The 27679-nt window shown below is 47.9% G+C and overlaps 1 protein-coding gene across 1 annotated transcript in view; it reads left to right on the top strand.

Moving 5' to 3' along the window:
* LOC149460679 (uncharacterized) overlaps positions 1–27679 on the top strand; it is a 103585-nt gene that overhangs the window by 63727 nt on the left and 12179 nt on the right. Inside the window, 1 exon segment of the mRNA XM_089679366.1 lies at positions 2957–3038. Within this exon segment, the coding sequence (XP_089535492.1) occupies positions 2957–3038 (82 nt within the window).

The raw sequence follows: 27679 nt of genomic DNA, 5'->3' as shown, positions 1-27679 counted from the left end.
TTCCTTAATCACTTTAAGTCCTCCCTATAATAGAAATACTTCTACAGGGAGGAGTCCCTGTGCAAAATCATGTGTGTGTATATATATATGTATGTGATTCACGCTCCCACAGTTGCCGGGGGGCACATGTGCACACGCCAACCTGCCATTGCCGTGATTCAGTTCCTGACCGATCAATCATCATGTTTAGGCCAGTGATGTTCGGATCTGATGATCGATCCCTGCCCTATCAGAGATCTTCCTGTAGATGTGTTTACATTACACAGGTACAGGAAATGATGACATCTTCTCTCTCTGAGCACATTCCATCCCAGAGAGAAAAGAAAGCAGATCCATGTGAGTAAAAGCACTACACACACAGTAATATCACATTTAAGACACATTTAACCCCTTGATCACCCCCCAGTTAACCCCTTCGCTGCCCTGTCACCAGTGTCATTAGTACAGTGTACAGATTTTTTGCTGATTACTGTATTAGTGTCGCCGGCGACTTCAGATAGCATTAGTGTCAGTTAGTATCCCTCCCAGATAGCGTCAGATTGCCCGTCACTACATCAGTCATCACATTTAACCCCTTGATTGCCAGGAACACGCTCATACACAATAAACCTCCATTGCTAGTATAGTGTCTGAGCGGATCAATATCTTTGATCAGATCAGAAATATGCCAGCGTTCACATTAGTATAGTGTCCCCAAAAATGCAGCATTAGCGGGATCAGCCCCGGCACCTGCCAGCACCTGCGTTTAGCCCCTACGCTTAACAACTCCCCCTTCTCCCCCAGCAAGTGCAGTGTCTGTAGGTCACTGTCACAGGATACATTGCACACAAAATCGCAGTGTTCACAGAATCAGGCCTGATCTCTGCTAGCACTTGCAAGTCAATTTTTTTGAGCTGTTCAAGCAGTCCCTGACAGCCAGGCACTCTTTTTCCTATGAATTGCACTAGGTACCTATAAATTTAGTGTCCAGCGAAAGGTACTCCAGTGAAGAGGCCTACAGGATTCTGAGCATATCAGATGAGAGTGAAGGGGAAGACTCACTGACACAATCAGCCACAGAATATGAACCTGTAGACAACAGTGGTACCCCGACAGATCGCTCAGATGATGGAGAAGAGGTCCCTGCTAAGGTCAGGCGTACCCAACCCCATTCCCAGGCTGCTGAGGTGTTACAATCGCATGATGACTCTCATATGAAGCAGAGTGCCAGTACTAGTGCCATGCTACCTTTTGCTGAACTGGCGAGTACCAGCGACCTAGTACATCCTGGTCTTTCACATACCAGCACTGCAGTATCATTGGTGATGTGGTGAGTCCCATAAGTGCAGTACAAGCTGGTGCGGTGGTGAGTACAAGTAGTGTCCCGCTACCACCAAAACTTCACACACAGGCCCGTAGAGCCCCTAGTATCCTTCTGGGTATGCTTGCTGATTGGCAGCCCACAAATTCTGCAGCACCTGTACTTCCCCCATTCACTGCCCAACCCAGAATTCAGGTGGACACAGCAAATTTAGCTCCTCCCCTTGATTTTTTGGAGCTGTTTTTCATGGAAGATCTGTATGAATTGATTGTGGATCAAAGCATTTTATATGCACAACAGTTTATCACCACCAACCCGAATTCAAACCTTGCCAGACTGTTTGCATGGAAACCTATTATAGTTTCTGAATTTAAGGTTTTTTTGGGCCTAACCCTCAACATGGGCATTACTAAGGAAAATGAATTGCAGTTGTATTGGTCCACAGACCCGATTCATCATATGCCGTGTTCTCTGCTGTCATGGTCAGGCATAGATATTAGAGTATAATGTGTTTTATGCATTTCAATGACAATACAATCTGTCATCCTCGGGGTGACCCTGAATTTGACCGGCTCCACAAAATTCAGCCCCTTGTAAATCACCTTAACCAAAAATCTGCAGATGTCCTATACTCCCCACCAAAAAAATCTGTGTTGATGAGTCCCTCATTAATTTTTTAGGCCACCTTGCATTCAAACTATTTCTCCCCAATAAGCTGGCCAGATATGGGGTCAGACCTGTATATCAGACCTGTGATTTGGGGAGGGGGGGGGTTGGTGCTATCCTGGTATTTCAGGGCATCCGAAACTGTGATAGGTAGTGAGGAAGTGAAATGAGGAAGTTATGCACCTTTCAAAGTGGTCATTGGATTTCACACCCCTGTACGTAGCTAGGCTCCCAAAAAGTCTCTCACATGTGGTACCCCCATACTTGGTTGATGTAGCAGAATGTATTTGGGGTGTAATTCCACATATACCCATGGCTTGTGTGAGCAATATGTCATTTAAGTGACAATTTTGTGTACAAAAAATAAACTTGTGGAAAAAAAAATAAATCTTTCATGGACTCAACATGCCTCTCAGCAGATAGCTTAGGGTGTCTTCTTTCCAAAAAGGGGTCATTTGGGGGTGTTTGTACTGTCCTGGTATTTTAGCACCTCAAGAAATGTGATGAGGAGTCAGAAAGTAAAAGCTGTGTAAATTCCAGTATCTATCCCATAGTTTGTAGATGATATAACTTTCACACAAACCAATTAATATGCAGTTATTGAGATTTTTTTTTTTACCAAAGACATATAGCAAAATACATGTTGGCCTAAATTTATGACAAAATTTGAGTTTATTGGATATTTTTTATAACAGAAATGAGAAAATGTATTTTTTTTTTTCAAAAGATAGAGAATTAGCGTTCCGATTTTACAGAATTCCATCGTTGGGAGTTTGGACGTATGAGTTTGTTTTTGGAGTAGGTGGTAGAAGGTAGAGAGATGGGAGCTGGAAGGTGTAGAGCTGTTGAAGAGTGTTATGAGGCCCATGGGCTGAGTGTTCTCACACCAGTGCAGGTGAGGTAGCATATGTCTAATTCTGAGGAATTTGTAGAAGTCTTTCTGGTCCGGAAAATAAGTGAGGCTGGGATCCTGAAACGTTCTTATGTAAGTGTTGTTCAGCAGATCTTTGACAGAGCCAATGCCCTTTGTGTACAAGTTTACAGGCTGATATCTTCAGATAGGAGTTCCAAGGTGAGAAGAGAAGGCATTGCAGAACTTTTTGCAGTATGTCCAAAGAGGATTACGCCAAAGAGTTCCACATTCATATGATTGGTGTTATGGTGTCCAGGAATTCTGGTCAGTTTCTATCATTGCACCATGGAGAGTATTCTTCCCATCCACACTGCAGTGTAGTATGATGGCTGTAGGATGGAGGATAGGAAGTGTCGGTCTCGGGAGGAGAAATAAAGCACAGCGGATCATAGGTACAGATCTATTGAATTTGGACACAGCTATGCCAGCAGACTAAAAAAGAAAGCAAATGGCAGAGTGATCCATCCCGGTTACAGTGTGTTTGTATCTATGATAAATGACAGGCTAAACCCACCTGGAGACTTTCTCCACACCTGGAGTGTGCTGAGTTCTTGGAGAACGTCTACACAGTGTTTCCAGATTGGCTTTATCACCCCAACGAGCTCGCTCCAGTTCATGGATGTCATCATTATGTTTGGAGGATCTCACCAGTCAGGAGCCTTTCCTGTCATCCTACATGTTCCCTTCTGAGGATTGTTCTATCCTTCCAAACAAATGTATGAAATCATGGATGAGTCCTCCTTCTATGTGATCTAGAAGATCTTCAATCACAATGTCTTTATGGATGAAGTGGATGGCCCAGTTTATATATTATTTATTGCTTTACAGCTTTATTCCCTCCAGGATTCATTCTTTATTTATAGAACCATTCAAGGAAGTGTTCTTACTGTGAGAGATCTCCACCACCATTCCTCTGTGACCATTACATCCTTGTCATTTATGTCTAACATCTTCATTATCAGTGGATTGATAGATATTTTTATACTTTAAAGAATATTTTTACATTTTCTTCACCAAAAAGATTTGATTTCAGAGGGAATCTGTTTTAATTTGTCTTCTATATGTAATAAAATATCTTTGTTAAAGCGTTGGTTCCATAAGAACTAGAATGATTTGTTCTTCCTTATCTTGTGTTATATATGAATTTCCCTGGTAGCCGTGTAAGGCAGATATTTTACATGAATGATTATTCAGGCTCCATTCACACCAACGTGTATGTTAGTACTTTTTATTTTCAGAATCGCACAACAACTTAACATGGTTTCCTATGGGCCATGTTCACATCTAGGCTTTTTTGAGCTGCTGTGTTTTTGGAAAGGGTCCGGGACTTTTTAAAAAGCAAAATGCAGCAATTTTTTACAATAGAGTTCAATGGAGAATTTCTTTGATTGCATGGTTGTGCATTTTTTCATTTTTATTCTGCCCAGCCGAAAAAAAAAATTCCACTTTGAAAACTGAAAAAAACTGCAAATTGCACCTTAAAGGTATCAAAGACGTATAAAAAGTGCAAATGTACAATCCAAACGCACTTGTTCCTGCATCAAAAATGGCTGTGTGTATAAGTGGGTGCTGCAGCGACCGTCGGCTGGAACCGGACAGAATCAGCGAGGGAGAATGTCACCAGCACACCGAGGATCACCAATATGGGGCCAACAGTTTTAATGAACGATCACATAGGTACAGCAAGGCAATGTTTCAGAGACTCGCATGACTCCTCCGTCACATGCCTGATGAAGGGATCCTGCGAGACTCTGAAACATTGCCTTGCTGTAACTATGTGATCGTTCATTAAAACTTTTGGACCCATATTGGTGATCCTCGGTGTGCTGGTGACATTCTCCCTTACAAACATATCAAAAACTCATAAAAAACTAAAAATGAACTGTGAAAAGCACTGCAAAAAGAACAAAAAGCAAACTACAAAGCTGTGAACAGAGCCTTACAGATATTTCTCACGGCTGCAGTTCCTCTGAGCTCCACAAGGTGGTGATCTCACTTCTTCCCAGGCAGGACTTCTCTATGGAAGACAGACAGGAAGTGATGTCAGGCAGGAAGTTCCAGGTGGTTTTGAAGTATAAAATAGACGTTACCAGAAGTAGCAGCAGAGGAGGTAATAAGATGTTATTTCCTATTTACACCCAGTAATCCCTGTCATGTCCGTCCTCTTCCTCCATAGCCACGTCCGTCCTCTTCCTCCATGGCCACGTCCGTCCTCTTCCTCCATGGCCACGTCCGTCCTTTTCCTCCGTGGCCACGTCCGTCCTCTTCCTCCGTGGTCACGTCCGTCCTCTTCCTCCGTGGCCACGTCCGTCCTCTTCCTCCGTGGTCACGTCCGTCCTCTTCCTCCGTGGTCACGTCCGTCCTCTTCCTCCGTAGTCATGTCCGTCCTCTTCCTCCACAGTCATGCCTGTCCTCTTCCTCCATAGTCACTGTGACGTCTTTTATCTCCAGCAGATGATGATACACACATATATAGTGTGGGAACCCAGATGAACCCCTTCAGGGGCAGAACATTCCCCCACTTCCGGGGCCGGAACATTCTCCTCATTGTGGAGATAAATTCTAGTAATATGGTCCTCTAAACAAACAGCACTGACAATAAATAGACAAGACAAGGACCATCCTGACCATACATGGCCTACAAAGGGCAATGATGACACTACACAGGCAGCCAATGGGCAATCATTACACTATGCAGCCAACACAATGATGGAGTGCCGGGGTCAGGAGTATGGAGCACAGAGCCCCTTACATTGCTGCTCAGGAGGAAGAAAACATTCCCCAGCCGGCCATGAAGAATATGTTCCATCATTGGTGTCAGAGGGAGGGAAATACTGAGGGGTCTGAGGGAAGTAGAGGAGCTGAGGGGTCTCTGAGGAGGTAGTGGGAATAAAGAACTCTGGATCCTGTGAAGGTTGCTGCATCTGAAGGACTCTGGGACCTCTGAGGTGGAGGAGTAGCTGAAGAACTTTGGGAGCCTGTTAGGAAGTAATAGGGCTGAACAACTCTGAGAGGTTAGTGGGGCTGAAGGACTGTGGGGGCCTCTGAGGGGGTATTCAGGCTGCAAGGCTCTGAGGTAAGAGGGGGCTTTAGGGCTCATAGGAACTCTTGGTCTCTGATGGTCCTCCCACCCCACCTTCACTTACTTTTCTGACCTCCTTAAAGAACTCCTGCCAGCATGTGTAGGAAGTCTTCACCTCACCATCTCACTGGTCAAGACACAAAAAAGAACAAAGAAGGACACTTGGTCCTTGGGGAGGTCTGTTTGCATAGTATTAATGCTTAATGAGTGGACAGTCCAATACCTTCCCATACCACAGAATCTGGCAGTGCCCGGTACTAGAATTCAGAGCCAGAAAAATCCACTGCCACTCTGTACAATGTCCTGGAAATTTCAGAATACTTGACAACTAAGAGATTAAACCCTTCCCCCTGCTGTCCTCCTCCTACCCACACATAGAAGAGATGAGAACAGACTCCTCCCCCACAGCTCTCTACTCCACTAGCACCATCCTCCTGCTACCCAATCCCTTCTCTTACTGCAGAGAGTGACAGTGACATCACTCCTGTCAGTCAGCAGGCTGCTGGAGATTAGAGCCTTGCAGCCGGAGTTCTGCCAATTATCCTGATTATAGAGCAATTCCGACCAGCAAGTTCCCCTTCCTGGACATCATGATGACCCGACATTGACCTCACAGCACTGCCTCAGAGCAAACAAGGCATAGGAAGGATCAGATTTATCATTCCTTGTCTGCAGATCTAAAACTCATCAAAACCAGTTCAGAGACCAAACAAACCCAACAGAGAAAAGGGGATTTCTGATGCAGCAGACCAAGAGGGTCCCGGGACCTTGAAAATTTAGTAAACCCTAAACAGTCCAGACTAAATGTCTTCCCATGGGGGGAGTAATTCTTCAATGTCCATCAACCCTCCTATTCCCCCCTCACATCCACATCCTATTATTGTGTGACCAATACCATCCAAATCATTCTTACTTTCATTTCCCAAAGTTATCCGTCTACAAGGAGACCTGTATAGATCACATGATGGCACCAATGAGGATGGAGGAGGACCGGAGTCACATGACTGAGAAGATACTAAACCTCACCCTGGAGATCATCTACCTGCTGACCGGAGAGGTGAGGAGGATTCTGGGAGGTCACATGACATCACTCTTATCTCTATTAATAAAATGCAGACCTGACCAGAGAGGTGAGGAGGATTCTGGGAGATCACATGACATCACTCTCATCTCTATTAATAAAACACAGACCTGACCGGAGAGGTGAGGAGGATTCTGGGAGGTCACATGACATCACTCTCATCTCTATTAATAAAACACAGACCTGACCGGAGAGGTGAGGAGGATTCTGGGATTCTAACATGATATTCCTATTGGTTCCTCAATACAGAGATTTCCTCTTCTGAAGTCAGGTGATCATATGACCATCACAGTGCCTCCATGTGACTCCCTAAACCCTGAGAGACACAACATGCAGAAGATTCTAGAAGTCACCAAGAAGATGATGGAGCTGCTGACAGGAGAGGTGAGCGGTGCCGGGAATTCTGGGACATTCTCCAGTAACAGACAAGGGATGTGTCTGGATGGTGACTGTATCATTGTGTGTGTCAGGTTCCTATAAGGTGTCAGGGTGTCACTGTCTATTTCTCCATGGAGGAGTGGGAGTATTTAGAAGGACACAAGGATCTCTACAAGGACGTCATGATGGACAATCAGCCGCCCCTCACATCACCGGGTAAGAGGAGACTTTATTGTAAAGGAGAGAGCAGTACGGAGGATCCACCTAGATCCCCCATCATCTGATAAACACATAGAAACAATGGATTCAGTCAGTGTGTGTGTTTCCTACAGATGGATCCAGTCATGGGAACCCACCAGAGAGATGTCCCCGTCCTCTGTATTCCCGGGATTCCACACAGGAAGGTCACACCATCCCTCACCATCATCAGGTAGATGATGACAATTATTGGTAGTTGTGATTTATACACAGCATGTTTGTTACAATGAATGTTTTATTATATCTTTCAGAGTGGAATCCTCGGGGATGAGAATATTGATGTTAAAGAAGAGTATAAAGAGGAGGATGAGGAGTATGGAGTGATGGAGGAGTTTTCAGAAGGACACAAGGATATGATGGAGCCACCTAATACCAGGAACCCTCCAGAGAGATGTCCCCGTCCTCTGTATTCCCGGGATTCCACACAGGAAGGTCACACCATCCCTCACTATTACAAGGTTGGTGGGATGGAGCATCTAGAACATGGACTTGTGGAGACAATGTGTGGATTTTTTTATGTGATGTCACAATCATAAATCTTATATTTATATATTTTTGGTTAAATTTCTAATTTTCTTGGTTTAGGGTGAAGATCTGATAGCTATAAAAGTTGAGGTGAAAGCAGAAGAAGAAGAGGCGTATGTGAGGGATGATCAGCAGTCTATGGAGGAGGATGGAATAACGGGGACATTTATAGAGGAGGACACTCCTACAGAGATCAGCACAGGTGGGTCATGAACACTAAATCCATTCCTCCACCCATACTGCTCACTGATTGGTCAGTGTAGGTGTAGCTCTACCTAGGCCCATGGGACATGTGAGTTGGGTATTCTTCTCCATGCACGGGTCTAGTAAGATCTCTGCCAGAACATTTCTCCCAGGGTTCCTTGCTCTGTGGTCTGCTGGCTGTGCCGGGTGGAGGGATATGTCTGTAGTATCTCAGACTCAAGTCACTGAGTGCAGTCTCAGGAGATGGGAGGCAGCGGTGTGGGATCTCTGCAACTTGTCTACAGTAAACATTTAAGCTTCTACTTATTACTGAATACCAATATTATGAATCCTGACCCTTACACTGTATAATTTATATTGTACATTACATACTCCTGACCCCTGCACTATATACTCTATGTTGTACATTACATACTCCTGACCCCTGCACTATATACTCTATGTTGTACATTACATACTCCTGACTTCAGGATCAGTCCAGTCTTCATCTTGGTTGTTCTCCCCCCATCCTCACTCTCTGACCTCTGGTGGGGCTCAGCCCTGCTGTTCTTCATGACTAAATCATGGACTAAATAAGGAAGTGCAGTACTTCTTGTGTTGGGAAGATGGTGATGAGTGATAGAGGGGGTGGGGACCCTCGTCCTATAATCCCCTCATCACTGTTCCTCCTATAAAAGACAGTTCTGGTTGTTTCCTCACTCTCTGACTAAGGTCCATGAATAAAGAAATGACCTGGTAGGTGATCAGAGGAGCCATTTCCTAGTTCCCTTGAGGGTGGAATTGTAAGCTCCTCAGAGACCAAGCAGCCTGATGTGGGCGGAGTCCTGGTTTGGGGGAACCAATCAGCTCCGGTCTAGTAATCCTCTTTGTCTTTGTATTTTAGTCCATGGCCGGGAGATGAGGAAAACCTCAGAGGATTGTCTCACTTTGTCTCCAGACTGGAAAGTAGAAGATGAGGACATCACACAGTATAGTCCAGGAGAAAACCCGGCTCCCTCCAATGTCCATCCGGCACCACCCAGTGTAGATGGACCATCGGATTCCTCGTATCCTGAGGAACCTCAGACTGTGTGGGACCGGGTCTGCTTTCCAACAAGGAAGATCTTTTCCTGTACTGAGTGCGGGAAGCGTTTCCATTTTAAATCCCACCTAACTAGGCATAAAAGATCTCACACGGGAGAAAAACCATATTCCTGTCCTGAGTGCGGGAAATGTTTTTCACAGACATCCAATTTTTACAGACATCAGAGATCACACATGGGGGAGAAGCCACTTTCCTGTCTTGAGTGCGGGAAATGTTTTTCACAGTTGTCTAGTTTATACAGGCATCAGAGATCTCACACGGGAGAGAAGCCACTTTCCTGTCCTGAGTGTGGAAAATGTTTTGCAACAAAAACAGATATTGTCAATCATCAGAGTTCTCACACGGGGGAGAAGCCTTATTGCTGTCCTGAGTGCGGGAAATGTTTTTCACAGAAGTCTCATCTTTACACACATCAGAGATCTCACACGGGGGAAAAACCATATTCCTGTCCTGAGTGTGGGAAATGTTTTTCAGAGAAATCCAGTCTTGACAAACATCAGAGATCTCACACTGGGGAGAAGCCATATTCCTGTTCTATGTGTGGGAAATGTTTCTCAGTGAAATGCAGCCTTTCCAAACATCAGAGATTGCACATGAGGGAGAAGCCACATTCCTGTCCTGAGTGAGGGAAATGTTCCTCACTGAAGTCCTGTCTTCCTGTACATCAGGGGTCCCACACAACCCTGGAGGTATATTAGTGCCTTGAGTGCGGGAAATGTCTTCTAGATGAATGTTGCTGGACATCCCAGCTCTCATGTGGGGAAGAAGCACACCCTGATATACACCTCAGATATACTCCATGGCTGATCTTCATCATGGAAGAAACAATTCATAAGGAGATCAGAGGTCCCCAAAGACATGGATGAAGTGTGGGACCGGGTTGGCTATTGATAGCAGCAGAAGAATAAAAATGGAGTCCTGCCCTGTGATTGGATGAGTACATTTTGTGGTGGGAGATTTCACAAACACATAGAGGTCTATTTTTGTAATTGTAGAATGAATATGACACACATTTACATAGTCATGATGAATATTGGCTGTATTTCATTTCATATAGTGGTTTCCTATGATCATCAGCTCCATCTAGTGGCAATAACGAGGCTCTGCGGTACTATTACTACATTATGGCCAGCAGATGGAGCTACACTCTTGCTTTGTTCGGTGCCTTCTGGACTGCTGGAGGTCTCTATAGTGGAAGTGGTGCTCAGGGTGGCCCAGGGGACTTTTGGCATCAACTGGGAGGAGTCAGTGTTCTTTCTCTCCCCCCCACTCTAAGTGTTGATCCTTGTCTGTGCATGTGCAGTGTGGCGGGTGGACGTCAGGAGTGAGGCACTGCCTGTGTCCATGTCAGGTGGCTCAGCAATGCATGCAGAGTATTCATGGAGAGTCTCAGTGCTGTAAGCAGCTGGCAGTGTTCTCCCTCACAGACACCCCAGATGTACATGGTTGCAGCCTGGAAGACTCCTACTGGTAGACACAATGACTGGCCACAAGAGGTACCTGGGGGCAACACATGCATACTCCTTACTGATGGGGGCAGCGGTGAGCACTGACAGGCTGGGTGGGTGATCACCTGGGGTAACCAGTGCACAGGGCCCCCTCAGCTGACCAGGATCACTCTATCATCAGTCCCACTATATGGGGCCACAGGCCTTATGCCTACTAGAGGGCAGAGAGGTGGGGGTCAATGTCTCCTTTTGGGGCTCTGATCACCTATAGGGTATCACTGCTACCTCTAGGGGCCCCTATCCTCCTATTCCAGTGTGATTATGGAGTAATCTGCTTTCCTTGGCATCACAAATACAGGTCTGTACCTCACGCTTCGTGTATAAAGAAGAAGGTAAATATGAATTCTATCACATGAGAAGCTGCAAACACTGCAAATGTTTTACATGATTAGGTGCGCTGTCCCTTTAACAAATAATCAATTCATTCAATTGTGCAAAACAGCAAAGAAATGAAAAGTCTAAATATATCTAAGACACCAGACCTGAGTCACACATAATGGGAAACCCCCATATAGAGCTCAATGATAAATGATCAACAAATAATCATTCATTTATGTGATAAACTAGGAGTGCAGAGAGAGCACACGGAGGCGGGGACACAAAGCCCAACTGTGACGGAGGAAAGGCAGGACAGAACACACAGAGTGGATGGCAGATGCACAAAGCTTTATTGAGACAAACAGACGGCAGTCCTTCAATACGGGGGGTGGCAGAGAGGGTGGATTTGCCACTAGAGGGTAACGAGGGGGCCCCATCCACTTATAGTCCACTAGGAGAGCCAAGGGGGTGTCCCTGTAACAGGGGTAGTCCGACACAGGAGAGGGGTGCGAGGAGTCACCACCGCAACAGTTCAGGTAACAGTGGGGAAGCAGGTACTCACAGATCCAACAGGGTGCCTGGTCTCCCAGGGGTAGAAGCAGAACGCAGGTACCTGTGGAGTCCGGATCAGGCGGGTGGCCTCTGGCAGACGGGCTGTGGTAGTCTCTCCCCCTTCTGTGGGGTCTCTCGCAATTGCAGGCAGGCTTTCTCTGGTTGTCTCTTCCCTCCTGTGGGGTCTCTGTGAGGCTGGGGAGTAGACTTGCAGAGTCTAGGCACAAAGGTCTTGCCGAAGCTTGAGATCCTTTGATGACTGCCCAACGGAATGAATAGGAGCTCCCAGCATCCGCCTCTTAAACTGCTGCAGGATGCTCCCCGGTCGCCTTGGCAACCAGGGGGGGGAAAGGGAATACTAGACCTCAGGGAGAATCAGGCTGGTGACAGGGACATCCTGGGAGGCAGAGATGATGTCTGCATAGATGAAAAGCAAGCTGGGAGGTGTGCAGAGAGCTCCCAGCCAACTGGCCGGGAGGGGGGCCCAGGGTGATTTGAATTAGGCCATTTGGCCTAGTGAGACAGGGGACAATTGGAACAATACACAGCAGGACGCTGAGGGCATGTGATACAAGGCATTAATAAGGGGATTAATAATTGGCAGGCTCCCATACCATGACACCAACATACGGGGGTTTACTGGGGAACGTGAGGGCACAGTATGGGTAACAAGACACGGCACAACTAAATAGTCCACCAGGTTCAAGTATTTTACTAAGCCTTAATTATAAATCATCATATTTGGCAACCAACAACTCTATACTGGGCGAGGGTACGTGTCCCTACACACCAATCAGCCAATAATACATATAAAATGGAACCTTTATTAGGACTGATGAGGGACTCTGCTGTTTTGTTTGCATTGACCCCATAACATGCTATATATTGGTATGAACTATAAACAAGGTTCTCAACTAGTGATGTATTAATGGGAAATTTCTGGAGTGGAACAGCAGAATACATTACCTCCCAGATTATTGTAATCTGTGAGAAGCCACGACAACGCGCATGCGTGATGACAGATGTACACTGTGATGTCACAACGTCACGCACGTGGCAGCCATTTTGATGGCCAATACTTCTATATATAGGGGGTAAAACAAACAATAGGTGCCATTTCTTGCTGTGATATTGAGTACAGTTTCTTACCACTACCTGATCTGATTTTAATTCTCCATACTCCTGATGAAGCTCTGTAGTTGGAGCAAAACGTAGAATTCTTTCCTTTTTTTGGGGGGTCGTTTTGGAGAACTTCTTGAATGCACATGGTACCTACTCCCTTTTTAGTGGTTTGCACTACACATGTTAGTTCATTCTTTGCATTCCTCAAGATACTGAGGTATTTTTGACTGGATATGGTGATGTATGGGGCTTGTCCATTAGAGGCTGGTATTGAGGCCCCTGGATGAGTGTACCCGTATTACATATCTGTAGTGAGATAGATCATATAACCTATTGAGTTCTTTCCTGGGGGAACTTCATTTCTATAGTGGAGTATATGCATCCTTCCTGATAGGTATATGATCAAACCACAATTGTTTTAGCCACAACAGTGTCATCTAAAAATACTATGTAATCTAACTTGGCTTGGTGCTGACACCCATTTGGATGCAAGGGATGGGTCTACTGGCTATTAATTGTCAGGAATTCAGTTATGAGATTGTAGTGCAGTGCATTCCAGTTTATAAGGTTTTGAATGAAATATTGTTCAGTAAATACATTTTATGTAAAAATCCTAATAAAGGTGACATTTTATATTTATTAATTGGTGCATAGGGCCACACACCCTCGCCCCAAATTGTCCACCTGGTAACAATGTAATACCAAACAGTCCATGTAGGATGGCCAAGCAAAATGGTGAACCAGTACACCAGATGGTATGGCAAGGGGAATGTACCCAGCCCACCGGGCAGGGATCCAGGCAGACCAGAGTACAACGTAGCAGCATGTAAGTCCAGCACATAAGGCAGGGATCCAGGCAGACCAGAGTACAGCATAGCAGGGTGTAAGTCCAGCACATAAGGCAGGGATCCAGGCAGACCAGAGTACAACGTAGCAGCGTGTAAGTCCAGCCCACAGGGCAGGGATCCAGGCAGACCAGAGTACAGCGTAGCAGCGTGTAAGTCCAGCACATAAGGCAGGGATCCAGGCAGACCAGGGTAGGGTGCAGCAAGGGTCAACTCCAGCAGACAGGGCAGGAATCCGGGCAGACAAGTGGTTGAGTCCAGCACAGGACAGGGAACTGGGCAGACAAGTGGGTTGAGTCAAGCACAGGGCAGGGATCCAGGCAGACAAGGAGTTAAGCCTTTAAACTGAGGGCCACGTGGTTGCTAAAACTCATTCCAGCAGGAAATCACATTGGGGTATGGAAGCGTTTGGCTTAGGGACACATTTGAAGTGCTGGGAGGATAGTTTGATCTACTTACATTACCACTCCACCAAACTGCAGCTGTGGAGTCAGACATCTCTCTACAACTCTTGGGACAATTAGTTTGTGACCCCGCTGTCTCCATCTACAACATCTGGGATGGGGTGCTCTTCCTTTATGTCTCCACCTGTTTTGCAAACCAAGAGATCCTCCTCTAAACCTTGGGGCATTGGTGGGATTGCCCCGAACCTTTACATAGTTAATGGGGTAGATCCTTGATGAATTTGCATCAAGCCTGTCTTAGATTTTTTCTCTACTCCCAGAGAGTGGCTCTGGATCACACTCCCTAGAAACTGACAATTAAGTTCTCTCAGGTTGTTCCCTAGGAGAATGTAGGCAGGAAGTCCTGCCATAACCCCAGCAGAACAAAGTTCATAATCCAGAAGAAAAAAGGCCTTTGAGCGATGTCTCATGGCACCCTCCCCCACTAGTTCAATAGAAAAGCCATCCAATCAGATTCACCAGACAGCGATCCACGATGGTCAGTAAGGTGCCTGTATCATGAAACCAATTACTTTTCATTCATCTATTCAGACCTCCTGTAACTGCTGCTGTCTTATCTCAGGGTAGCTTGGGGTAAGTGGCTGGACTCTGTAGACTCCTAGAAGGGTGCTGGTTGTTGTTGGAGGCATCCATTCACTTTGAGATGGTGAAAGGCTCTCTCCTCCTGGCACCAGCACTACACTGGGATCAGGGCAAGTGTTTTGAGTCTGGGGAGGGTGGAAGCTTCTTGGGCATCTGGCCTGGAGATGCCTGGGTTGTCCACATCTGTAGTGTGTGCGGTCCAAGGGTGACCAGAGGGCTGGGGTAGGAGTGGCATTTCCTCAGAAGCTTGGTACATATCCACAGTGCACCGACTTGGGAGAGGTTTCTTAGCAGGGCAGCCAAAGCAGAGTCTCTCTATAGTAGGCCTGGGGGCCTGCTGAGGGGGAACTGGATTGTCATCCAGCAGTGGGGAGGCATAGAGGGCACAAATGTGGGGCTGGGAATCCTGGGAACTCGGGGTACCTCAGCAGCTGTCTTCTTCCATTGAAGATTAATCATGAGGGCCTCATCTCCTAAGGCTGTTGCTTCCTCTAGGGTGATGGGTTTCCTTTCATACACCCACTGTTGGAGCTCAGGGGGACATGAACAAGAACTTCTCCTTCTGGATCATGTGAATAATTTCCTCGGGGGAGGTCCCTTTCTCCCCTGTCAGTGATCAGTGACACTCTAAAGACAGCTTATGCATGAATATTTTGAAAGAGGTCTCTAGGAGGTGAGGGGTAGTCTAAAACTGGGCCCAATAAGACTGTGTGATACCGCGTCCATCCCTGCCCTTTTTATGTACTCATAGCTGCATTTCTTTAGGGGATCCATCATGTGATAGGCCTCAGCGGACCCTTCATCTAGCAGCCCTACCATATGGCAGGTCCAGTCCATGGGAGGTACTTCCAGCAGCTTGCATTGGTGTTCAAAGTCCTGAAAGAACCCTTCCTCATCTCTAGTATGTTCTTGGTAGGGCTAAAGTACTTCCTGGAGACTCTTGGGGATTCCCTTACCACATGGATGGACACGGGGCAGCTGCTCTGTTCTTTGCAGTGTCCCACCCTGTCTCTTTTTTTTTTTTCCAGTGACTGCAAGTGTCCATTCTGTCGTGGCACCCTCCCCCAGAATGGCCATCTCTAGTACCAGATAACCCATGGGCTCTTACTAGCTTTCCTAGTTAGCTCTGGTACATCCTCACAGGGTGGTGCCTGACCCATGACGGTGCTCAACTCCGTTTGGCCAGCAAGGTGACAGATCATTCATCCGTATCTATGTCTACAGGGATGTCAGATCATTATTGCCATCTAGGTGTTCATTCCTCCAATCTTCAGGCTCCACTCCAGAGCCGACTATTCAGATTTATAAATTGTGACCATTTGTCTTCTACTGACCACTAAATGAAGAGAACACTGTATCTGTAATACTGAACATTGAATTCCAGGAATATCTGTCACATCCTAGATTGTAAGCTCGAAAGAGCAGGGCCCTTGAACCCCTCGTGTTTTGTTTTGTTACTGTATTGTCTCATGTACTGTTCCCACTATAATGTACAGCGCTGAGCACACCTTTTAGTGCTATATAAATACTGTATAATATTAATGCCACCTTTACAGGGGATGTTACATCCAACCATTGCTGGTGTCCTCTATGTCTATGGTCACCTTACAGAGAGTATCTGAGATATGTTCCTGAAGGTCCTGCCAACATTTTATACCAGACCCTTATCTGAGCATGCTGGCCAGGCCAGGAAAGGGAAGGGATCCTACTCAATCACAAAAAAAAAGATTGTAAAAATAGTTTTAAAAAAGTCCCATGATGTAGATCAATGTCTAGCATGAAGTCTAATGACCACCAAAAAAAACAAATCTGATGACCAAATGTGACAACACAACTCACTGAATGACAACTCCCTGACCTATCATCCACAATAAGGGAAGGGAAGGAGATAGTGATGATATCATTGCCCAAATCTGGGGGTCAGGAGCCATTTCCACCCTTCACTCTGAGCTGGGGGGCTTTGTATCCATATACCAGATGTTCTACAGGACTAAATCTGCAATCAATTTTACTGCAGAATCAAAGGGGCCAAAATCCCTCCCCCGAGCAGTCATATATTTCTGTCCCCCTTGGTGGGAGTGGAGGTGACCCCTCTATAAGGATCTACAGTCCATACACACCCAGCACAAGGCCGGGTCACACTACCAGACGCTTCTCGGGGCTGCAGTTCCTTTGAGCTCCACAAGGTGGGGATCTCACTTCTACCCAGACAGGAAGTCTCTATGGAAGACAGGAAGTGATGTCAGGTACAGACAGGAAGTGATGTCAGGTATAGACAGGAAGTTCCATGAATGAGGAAGTAGAGAGGAGATGTTCCTGGATCTGGCAGCAGAGGAGGTAATATGTAGATGAACCCCTTCAGGGGGAGGAGTTGATGATAATATATTTGCCCCCAAAGCTGGCCTACATGGTTCAGTTTTATCGTTCAGCCAGCGGAATGACCATAAAAACTGAAGCAATTCCCCCATCCACACATTGGAGGTGGATGGGGGAATCCTCCCCACGGCACTCTTGTATTCTGACAATGGGGGGACTCCTCCGCTCTCAGAATACACAGATCAGCACTGAAGCTATTGGCTGCAGCCGCTGGGGGAGTGGCTTTTATCCGGCAGTGGCCACACATGGATGGAAATGTGAGCGATCCCTGCTGAACCAGCTGAATTTCTTAAGCAGCAGGAAGACACAACAACAGCAAGAAACTCTACTGCACGCTGGACAGACTGCAAGGAAACACCCTGGGAAACATCTCTTACATACCTGAGTCCCACTCCGTGTACCTTTTATATAATACACCCCTCTTCTGCTCTTCATATTACTATCCTCTGTTCACAAATCTCATTTCTTTACCCCTCTGCTCCACCCCAAAACTTGTACATCTCCCCCTCATTGCTATCATCTCCCTACTATTGCTTTCATCACCTCCCCAAAATGCCTCTTCCACTCCTCATTCTCATTTTCCTCTCCTCTGTTCCCAAAATCCATTCACTATATCCCTCTGCTCCTCCCAAACATTTGTATATTGTGCCCTCACTGCTTCCTTCGCCCCTCTATGGCACCCACCACCTCCTCCTATTACTCCGCTCTCCCACTGACCCCAACACCTCCACTAGTAGTTTCTCACGCTCCTGCACATCCCGCTCCCATGCCACCTTTCTCACCCTTCTCCTCCTCATAACCGCGGGGGACATCTCCCCGAATCCTGGCCCTCCACCACCTCCCTCACCCGCACAAAACCCTCCCGCCTCCACGTCCTGCCGCAACCCCCGCAACTTAGTATCTGTCCCCCTGCTCCCTAAAATCTCCCCCCCCGTTTTCATGTGCACTCCTGAACGCCCGATCGGTGTGCAACAAGCTTACCGCCATCCACGACCTCTTTGTTTCCCGCTCCCTCAACCTCCTAGCGATCACAGAAACCTGGATCCAGCCCACTGACTCTACCTCCCCTGCTGCACTCTCCTACGGCGGTCTCACCTGGACCCACTCACCCAGGCCCAACGGTCGTAAAGGTGGTGGGGTTGGCCTGCTCCTGTCACCGCTGAGCACCTTCCGAGTCCTCCCAAACCCCCCCTCCCTATCCTTCTCCTCCTTCGAGGCCCACTGCGTCCGACTATTCTCCCCAACCCCCCTGAAGATTGCTGTGATATACCGGCCTCCTGGATCCATACCCCGCTTCCTGGATGACTTCTCCTCCTGGCTACCCTTCTTCCTCTCCTCTGAGCTACCCACTATCATCCTTGGGGATTTCAACATCCCTGTCAACCTCGACAACCCAGACACAGCCCGTCTCCTCCACCTAACCTCCTCCTTTGCACTTGCACAGTGCATACAATCCACCACCCACTCCGACGGTAATATCCTTGATCTTGTCTTCTCCAACCGCTCCGCTCCCCACAACCTCACTAACACCCCCTTCCCTCTCTCTGACCACAACCTGATTACTTTCTCTATCTCCTCATCCTCCAATGCCTACCCTTCCAAATGTCTCACTACTACCAGTCGTAACCTCCGCAACCTTAACCCTGCCTCCCTCCACTCCGCAGCTGATCAACTCCATGACCGCATCCTCCCCCTGTCCTGCCCCGACTTGGCTATGACCGCCTACAACAATGCACTGTCAACAGCCCTTGACTCACTAGCGCCTTTAACCACACGCAACATCAGACCCCGACCGCTCCAGCCCTGGCAGACTGATCACACCAAAACCCTCAAACGACACAGTCGTGCCCTGGAGCGACTATGGCGCAAAACCAAATCCCAACAAGCCTTCACCCGATACAAATCTGCCTTCCACACCTACACCTCCTCCCTCCATACTGCCAAACAAGCCTACTTCCTGACCCTCATCAAGGCCCTCTCCTCCAATCCTCGCCGACTCTTCTCCACCTTCAACTCTCTACTCTCGCCACCCCCACCTCCACCCAGCACCTCACTCACTGCCCTTGAGATTGCCAATCACTTCAAAAACAAGATTGACACAATTCGCAAGGACATTGCCGCAACTCACACGCCTTCTCAACCCGTCCCCTCTCACACAGCTACCCCCTCATCCCCCCTCCCCCTCGACATAACCCACAGGGACTTCGTCGCTGCTCAAACTCCCTCCAACCCCCTTCCCCCTCACTCAGCTACCCCCTCCACACCCCTCTCCCACGGCCCCACCACTGCTCTGACCTCCTCTCCCACCCCACCCTACATTCCTCATACTGAAGCTCCCCCAACACTCTGCACCTTTGACCTTACTACCATCGAAGAAGTCTCCAAGATCCTCTCTGATGCCCGCCTCACCACCTGCCCCCTTGACCCTATCCCCACACAACTCCTACAACCTCTCTCCCCCTCCATCCTACGCTCCCTCACCCACATCTTCAATCTCTCCCTCTCCTCCGGCACTTTCCCTTCCCCTCTGAAACATGCACACATCACCCCCATACTTAAAAAGCCCTCCCTGGACCCCAATGACCCGAACAACCTCAGACCCATCTCCCTGCTCCCATTTACATCTAAACTCCTCGAGCGCCTAGTCTACGCCCGCCTATGCTCTCACCTCAACGACAACAACCTCCTCGATCCCCTGCAGTCCGGCTTCCGTCCCCTACACTCCACCGAAACTGCCTTACTCAAACTCTCCAACAACCTGCTAACCGCCAAAGCTAATAGCCACTATTCAGTGCTCCTACTCCTTGACCTCTCTGCGGCCTTTGACACAGTCGACCACCCCCTCCTCCTCAAAAAACTACACTCCCTCGGCCTCAGAGATTCTGCTCTCTCCTGGCTCTCATCCTACCTGTCACAACGCTCTTTCAGCGTTACCTATAATGCCACCACCTCCCTCTCACTCCCCCTCTCTGTTGGGGTCCCTCAAGGCTCTGTCCTCGGGCCCCTTCTCTTCTCCATCTACACCTCCTCCCTTGGCCAACTCATACACTCTCACGGCTTCAACTACCACCTCTATGCCGACGACACACAAATCTATCTCTCAACCCCCCACCTCACCCCCTCGGTCTCCGCCCGAATCACACACCTGTTGAGCGACATATCAGACTGGATGTCGCTCCACTTCCTTAAACTCAACCTCTCCAAAACCGAGTTTCTTGTCTTCCCTCCAGCCCGGACACCACCCCCCATTGACTTCTCCATCATGTCCAACAACGCCACCATCAAACCCGCCCCGCAGGCCAGAGTACTTGGTGTCATTTTGGACTCCAACCTATCCTTCCAGCCCCAAGTCCACTCTTTAACTAACTCGTGCAGACTCCACCTCCGCAACATCGCCAAAATCCGCACGTTCCTAACTCCAGAAACCACTAAACAGCTCATCCACTCCCTCATCATATCGCGACTCGACTACTGCAACTGGACTGGCCTGCCTCGCCGCTGGCTATCCCCGCTTCAGTCCATCCTGAATACGGCTGCCAGACTCATTCACCTTTCCAACCGCTCCGTTTCCGCCACCCCCCTCTGCCAATCCCTCCACTGGCTTCCGATTGCGCAACGGATCAAATTCAAAATCCTAACTCTGACGTACAAAGCTGTCCACCATACTGCCCCGAACTACATCACTGACCTAATATCCAAGTACCACCCAGCACGCACACTCCGCTCCTCACAAGACCTCCTTCTCTTTAGTTCCCTGGTCTCCTCCTCCCATGCCCGCCTCCAGGACTTCTCCAGGGTGTCACCCATCCTCTGGAACTCCCTGCCCCAACCCATCAGATTATCACCTACTCTCCTCTCCTTTAGGCGCACCCTGAAAACCCATCTCTTCAGGGAAGCCTACCCCGCCCCCTGCTAACTTGCCGACCTCCTCCACTCTTCCTACCACTCCATCCCCCACAGCTATCTCCTCCTGTGCCACCATCCCCTCCCTCCTAGATTGTAAGCTTGAAAGAGCAGGGCCCTCGATCCCCTCATGTTTTGCATTGTATTGGTATTGTTCTGTCACATGTTCTGTCCCCCTTTGTAATGTACAGCGCTGAGCGAACGATTGGCGCTTTATAAATACTGTATAATAATAATAATAATAATAATAATAATTTCCATGGATCTATGGTCACCTTCAGTGACTTCCTCCCCTCCCCCTCATCTCCTTCATGATGGAAGTCATGCTGAGATCATCTCCCATTGGCTGAGCAATATTCTCATTTGTCTCTCAGCTCCTTCTTGCTATTCCTCGTCCTGCCTGTTGTTTCCTTGGATTGATTTTCTGTGTAGTGACCCCGGCTTGGTCTCTTGGATGCGCTCGTCTGTTGCTTGCCCTGACCTTTCTCCTGATTCCTGGATCTCCTCCTCATCTCTCCTCCATATCCTCTTACACAGCTTTTCTCCACACCTGCAGTGACCCTGGGGGGAGGAAACTTGGCACCAGCACGCCGCCAAATCCATCCCCACCATTAGGGGCTCTGGAGACAATTGTCTGCTATTTACACTCCGTTCCTCCGCACGTCATCTGATCACATGACAGCTTACTTCCACACATTCCGGACAGATTTCTGGATGGTAAAGGTCAAAGGTCACTCTTCAGTTTAGGAGAGGTAGGACGCACCCAGGAACAAGGATTTGATTTGCATGGGAGCCTCATATAGAGGACCCCTCAAATCTCTCCATCCAAATGTCCCTCCATCCAGAGTCTATATGTCATAGGATTCTCTGACTCTGGATGGAGGGACATTAGGAGGAGGAGCTGTGAGGTCAGCGTGATGTCATAGGACAATTATTGGTAGTTGTGATTTATACACAGCATGTTTGTTACAATGAATGTTTTATTATATCTTTCAGAGTGGAATCCTCGGGGATGATAATATTGATGTTAAAGAAGAGTATAAAGAGGAGGATGAGGAGTATGGAGTGATGGAGGAGTTTTCAGAAGGACACAAGGATATGATGGAGCCACCTAATACCAGGAACCCACCAGAGAGATGTCCCCGTCCTCTGTATTCCCGGGATTCTAAACAGGAAGGTCACACCATCCCTCACCATCATCAGGTAGATGAGGAACAATCACTGATAGTATCATTAGGATCTGTACATTATCTGCATTGTTACCATTGATGTCATTTTTATTATATATTCAGAGTGGAAACCTGAGAGATCCTAAAGTTGAAGTTAAAGAAGAGATAAAAGAGGAGGAGGATGAGGATGGGGGGATGGAGGAGTCAGAGCTTCTAAAGGAACACAAAGATCTGTACCAGGACACCATGGTGGAGTCATCCAGCTACAGGAACCCACCAGAGAGATGTCCCCGTCCTCTGTATTCCCGGGATTCCACACAGGAAGGTCACACCATCCCTCACCATCATCAGGTAGATGATGACAATTATTGGTAGTTGTGATTTATACACAGCATGTTTGTTACAATGAATGTTTTATTATATCTTTCAGAGTGGAATCTTCGGGGATGATAATATTGATGTTAAAGAAGAGTATAAAGAGGAGGATGAGGAGTATGGAGTGATGGAGGAGTTTTCAGAAGGACACAAGGATATGATGGAGCCACCTAATACCAGGAACCCACCAGAGAGATGTCCCCGTCCTCTGTATTCCCGGGATTCCACACAGGAAGGTCACACCATCCCTCACTATTACAAGGTCGGTGGGACAGAGTATCTAGAAAATGGACTCACGGAGACAATTTGTGGATTTTTTAATGTGAGCTTATAAATTACAGATGACATTCTTTATCATTTTCTTGATTTAGAGTGGAGATCCAATCGATATAGAATTTGAGGTGAAAGCAGAAGAAGAAGAGGCGTATGTGAGGGATGATCAGCAGTCTATGGAGGAGGATGGAATAACGGGGACATTTATAGAGGAGGACACTCCTACAGAGATCAGCACAGGTGGGTCATGAACACTAAATCCATTCCTCCACCCATACTGCTCACTGATTGGTCCAGAGTAGGGCGGGGACTGGGTGATATCAGCCTGTAATCCCCTGGTCACTTTCCTGAGCTGTGTTCCCCGTCCTGTATTCCTGGATTTCTCTCGGATAATCTTCCTTCTCTGTGCTGCAGACACAATTTATGTATCTAGACTGGATTTATGGAGGTTCTGGGGTTCAGCTGGCAGCAAAATGTTCATTTCACCATAGACGTTACTAGACCTAGACACCTGGGGTGTGTCTTGGGTCTCCTTCCCCATGCCCGGGTCTATTAAAATCTTTGACAGAACAATTCTCCCAGGGTTCCTTGCTCTGTGGTCTGCTGGCTGTGCCGGGTGGAGGGATATGTCTGTAGTGTCTCAGACCCAAGTCACTGAGTGCAGTCTCAGGAGATGGGAGGCAGCGGTGTGGGATCTCTGCAACTTGTCTACAGTAAACATTTAATCTTCCACTGATTACTGAATACCAATATTATGAGTCCTGACCCTTACACTGTATAATTTATATTGTACATTACATACTCCTGACCCCTGCACTATATACTCTATGTTGTACATTACATACTCCTGACCCCTGCACTATATACTCTATGTTGTACATTACATACTCCTGACCCCTGCACTATATACTCTGTTGTACATTACATACTCCTGACCCCTGCACTATATACTCTATGTTGTACATTACATACTCCTGACCCCTGCACTATATACTCTATGTTGTACATTACATACTCCTGACCCCTGCACTATATACTCTATGTTGTACATTACATACTCCTGACCCCTGCACTATATACTCTGTTGTACATTACATACTCCTGACCCCTGCACTATATACTCTATGTTGTACATTACATACTCCTGACCCCTGCACTATATACTCTATGTTGTACATTACATACTCCTGACCCCTGCACTATATACACTATATTGTACATTTCATACTCCTGACCCCTGCACTATATACTCTGTTGTACATTACATACTCCTGACCCCTGCACTATATACTCTATGTTGTACATTACATCCTCCTGACCCCTGCACTATATACTCTATGTTGTACATTACATACTCCTGACTCCTGCACTATATACTCTATGTTGTACATTACATCCTGACCCCTGCACTATATACTCTATGTTGTACATTACATACTCCTGACCCCTGCACTATATACTCTATGTTGTACATTACATCCTGACCCCTGCACTATATACTCTATGTTGTACATTACATACTCCTGACCCCTGCACTATATACTCTATGTTGTACATTACATACTCCTGACCCCTGCACTATATACTCTGTTGTACATTACATACTCCTGACCCCTGCACTATATACTCTATGTTGTACATTACATACTCCTGACCCCTGCACTATATACTCTATGTTGTACATTACATACTCCTGACCCCTGCACTATATACTCTATATTGTACATTACATCCTCCTGACCCCTGCACTATATACTCTATGTTGTACATTACATACTCCTGACTCCTGCACTATATACTCTATGTTGTACATTACATCCTGACCCCTGCACTATATACTCTGTGTTGTACATTACATACTCCTGACCCCTGCACTATATACTCTATGTTGTACATTACATACTCCTGACCCCTGCATTATATACTCTATGTTGTACATTACATACTCCTGACCCCTGCATTATATACTCTGTTGTACATTACATACTCCTGACCCCTGCACTGTATACTCTATGTTGTACATTACATACTCCTGACCCCTGCACTATATACTCTATGTTGTACATTCCATACTCCTGACTTCTGGTCTCCCCCCTCCCCCCACTGCTATATATACACATAATATGGATTCTCTTTTGTTCCCCCCATTTCCTCCCAGCTGGACATTTTATATCGGATGATGTGATTGGAGCACAGACTTTTACATGGTGATAATAATGTGATAACATCCCCTAACTTTGGACCCTTATCCTCCTCCAACCCGGCCAATGTACATAATCGGCTAGGCGGGAGCTTCCTCACTCTGAGTGGACAGACCAGTACGTCCCTCAGAACGGGTGCTGCACGAGGCCCCGAGTCCACACAGTAATGTGATTCTGAGATGGCTGTGTCCCTCAAAGATAGCACATCACAGGTCGGGATATTGACTCACTGATTGGCCCTCCCTATCACATGTTTGCTGTGTCCAATTACAGCCATCAGAGAATATAAACACACACGTGTCTCTGTAGCAGTTCTTCCCATTGAGTAGGAGCTCAGTGCAGGCGGGGGGAGTGGGGGATGGTGCAGCCTGTGACAGCTGATCTCTGTGTAGGTGAGGATTTTATTGTTCAGCTACAGAGATCACACAGACTGCACCATCACCATCTGTCCCTGTCCACAGTGCACACCAACATCTGTCCCTGTCCACAGTGCACACCAACATCTGTCCCTGTCCACAGTACACACCAACGTCTGTCCCTGTCCACAGTGCACACCAACATCTGTCCCTGTCCACACTGCACACCAACATCTGTCCCTGTCCACAGTGCACACCAACATCTGTCCCTGTCCACAGTGCACATCAACATCTGTCCCTGTCCCTGTCCTCAGTGCACATCAACGCCTGTCCCTGTCCACAGTGCACACCAACGTCTGTCCATGTCCACAGTGCACACCAACGTCTGTCCCTGTCCACAGTGCACACCAACGTCTGTCCCTGTCCGCAGTGCACACCAACGTCTGTCCCTGTCCGCAGTGCACACCAACGTCTGTCCCTGTCCACAGTGCACACCAACGTCTGTCCCTATCCACAGTGCACATCAACGTCTGTCCCTGTCCACAGTACACACCAACGTCTGTCCCTGTCCACAGTGCACACCAACGTCTGTCCCTGTCCACAGTGCACACCAACGTCTGTCCCTGTCCACAGTGCACACCAACGTCTGTCCCTGTCCACAGTGCACACCAACGTCTGTCCCTGTCCACAGTGCACACCAACGTCTGTCCCTGTCCACAGTGCACACCAACGTCTGTCCCTGTCCACAGTGCACACCAACATCTGTCCCTGTCCACAGTACACATCAACATCTGTCCCTGTCCACATCAATGTCTGTCCCTGTCCACAGTGCACACCAACATCTGTCCCTGTCCACAGTACACATCAACATCTGTCCCTGTCCACATCAATATCTGTCCCTGTCCACAGTGCACACCAACATCTGTCCCTGTCCACAGTGCACACCAATGTCTGTCACTGTCCACGGTGCACACCAACATCTGTCCCTGTCCACAGTGCACACCAACGTCTGTCCCTGTCCACAGTGCACACCAACATCTGTCCCTGTCCACAGTACACATCAACATCTGTCCCTGTCCACATCAATGTCTGTCCCTGTCCACATCAATATCTGTCCCTGTCCACAGTGCACACCAACATCTGTCCCTGTCCACAGTGCACACCAATGTCTGTCACTGTCCACGGTGCACACCAACGTCTGTCCCTGTCCACAGTGCACACCAATGTCTGTCCCTGTCCACGGTGCACACCAACGTCTGTCCCTGTCCACAGTGCACACCAACGTCTGTCCCTGTCCACAGTGCACACCAACGTCTGTCCCTGTCCACAGTGCACACCAACGTCTGTCCCTGTCCACAGTGCACACCAACGTCTGTCCCTGTCCACAGTGCACACCAACGTCTGTCCCTGTCCACAGTGCACACCAACGTCTGTCCCTGTCCACAGTGCACATCAACGTCTGTCCCTGTCCACAGTGCACACCAACGTCTGTCCCTGTCCACAGTGCACACCAACGTCTGTCCCTGTCCACAGTGCACACCAACGTCTGTCCCTGTCCACAGTGCACACCAACGTCTGTCCCTGTCCACAGTGCACACCAACGTCTGTCCCTGTCCACAGTGCACACCAACGTCTGTCCCTGTCCACAGTGCACACCAACGTCTGTCCCTGTCCACAGTGCACACCAACGTCTGTCCCTGTCCACAGTGCACACCAACGTCTGTCCCTGTCCACAGTGCAAACCAACATCTGTCCCTGTCCACAGTGCACACCAACATCTGTCCCTGACCACAGTGCACACCAATGTCTGTCCACAGTACACACCAACGTCTGTCCCTGTCCACAGTGCACGCCAACATATGTCCCTGTCCACAGTGCACACCAACATCTGTCCCTGTCCACAGTGCACACCACCATCTGTCCCTGTCCACAGTGCACACCAACGTCTGTCCCTGTCCACGGTGCACACCAACGTCTGTCCCTGTCCACGGTGCACACCAACGTCTGTCCCTGTCCACGGTGCACACCAACGTCTGTCCCTGTCCACGGTGCACACCAACGTCTGTCCCTGTCCACAGTGCACACCAACGTCTGTCCACAGTGCACACCAACGTCTGTCCCTGTCCACAGTGCACACCAACGTC

The sequence above is a fragment of the Staurois parvus genome, unplaced genomic scaffold (assembly GCF_062004578.1).
Source record: "Staurois parvus isolate SC_StPar_1 unplaced genomic scaffold, SC_StPar_1.0 ptg000222l, whole genome shotgun sequence".
Lineage (NCBI taxonomy): Eukaryota > Metazoa > Chordata > Amphibia > Anura > Ranidae > Staurois > Staurois parvus.
This window is presented reverse-complemented; position numbering and strand designations above follow the sequence as displayed.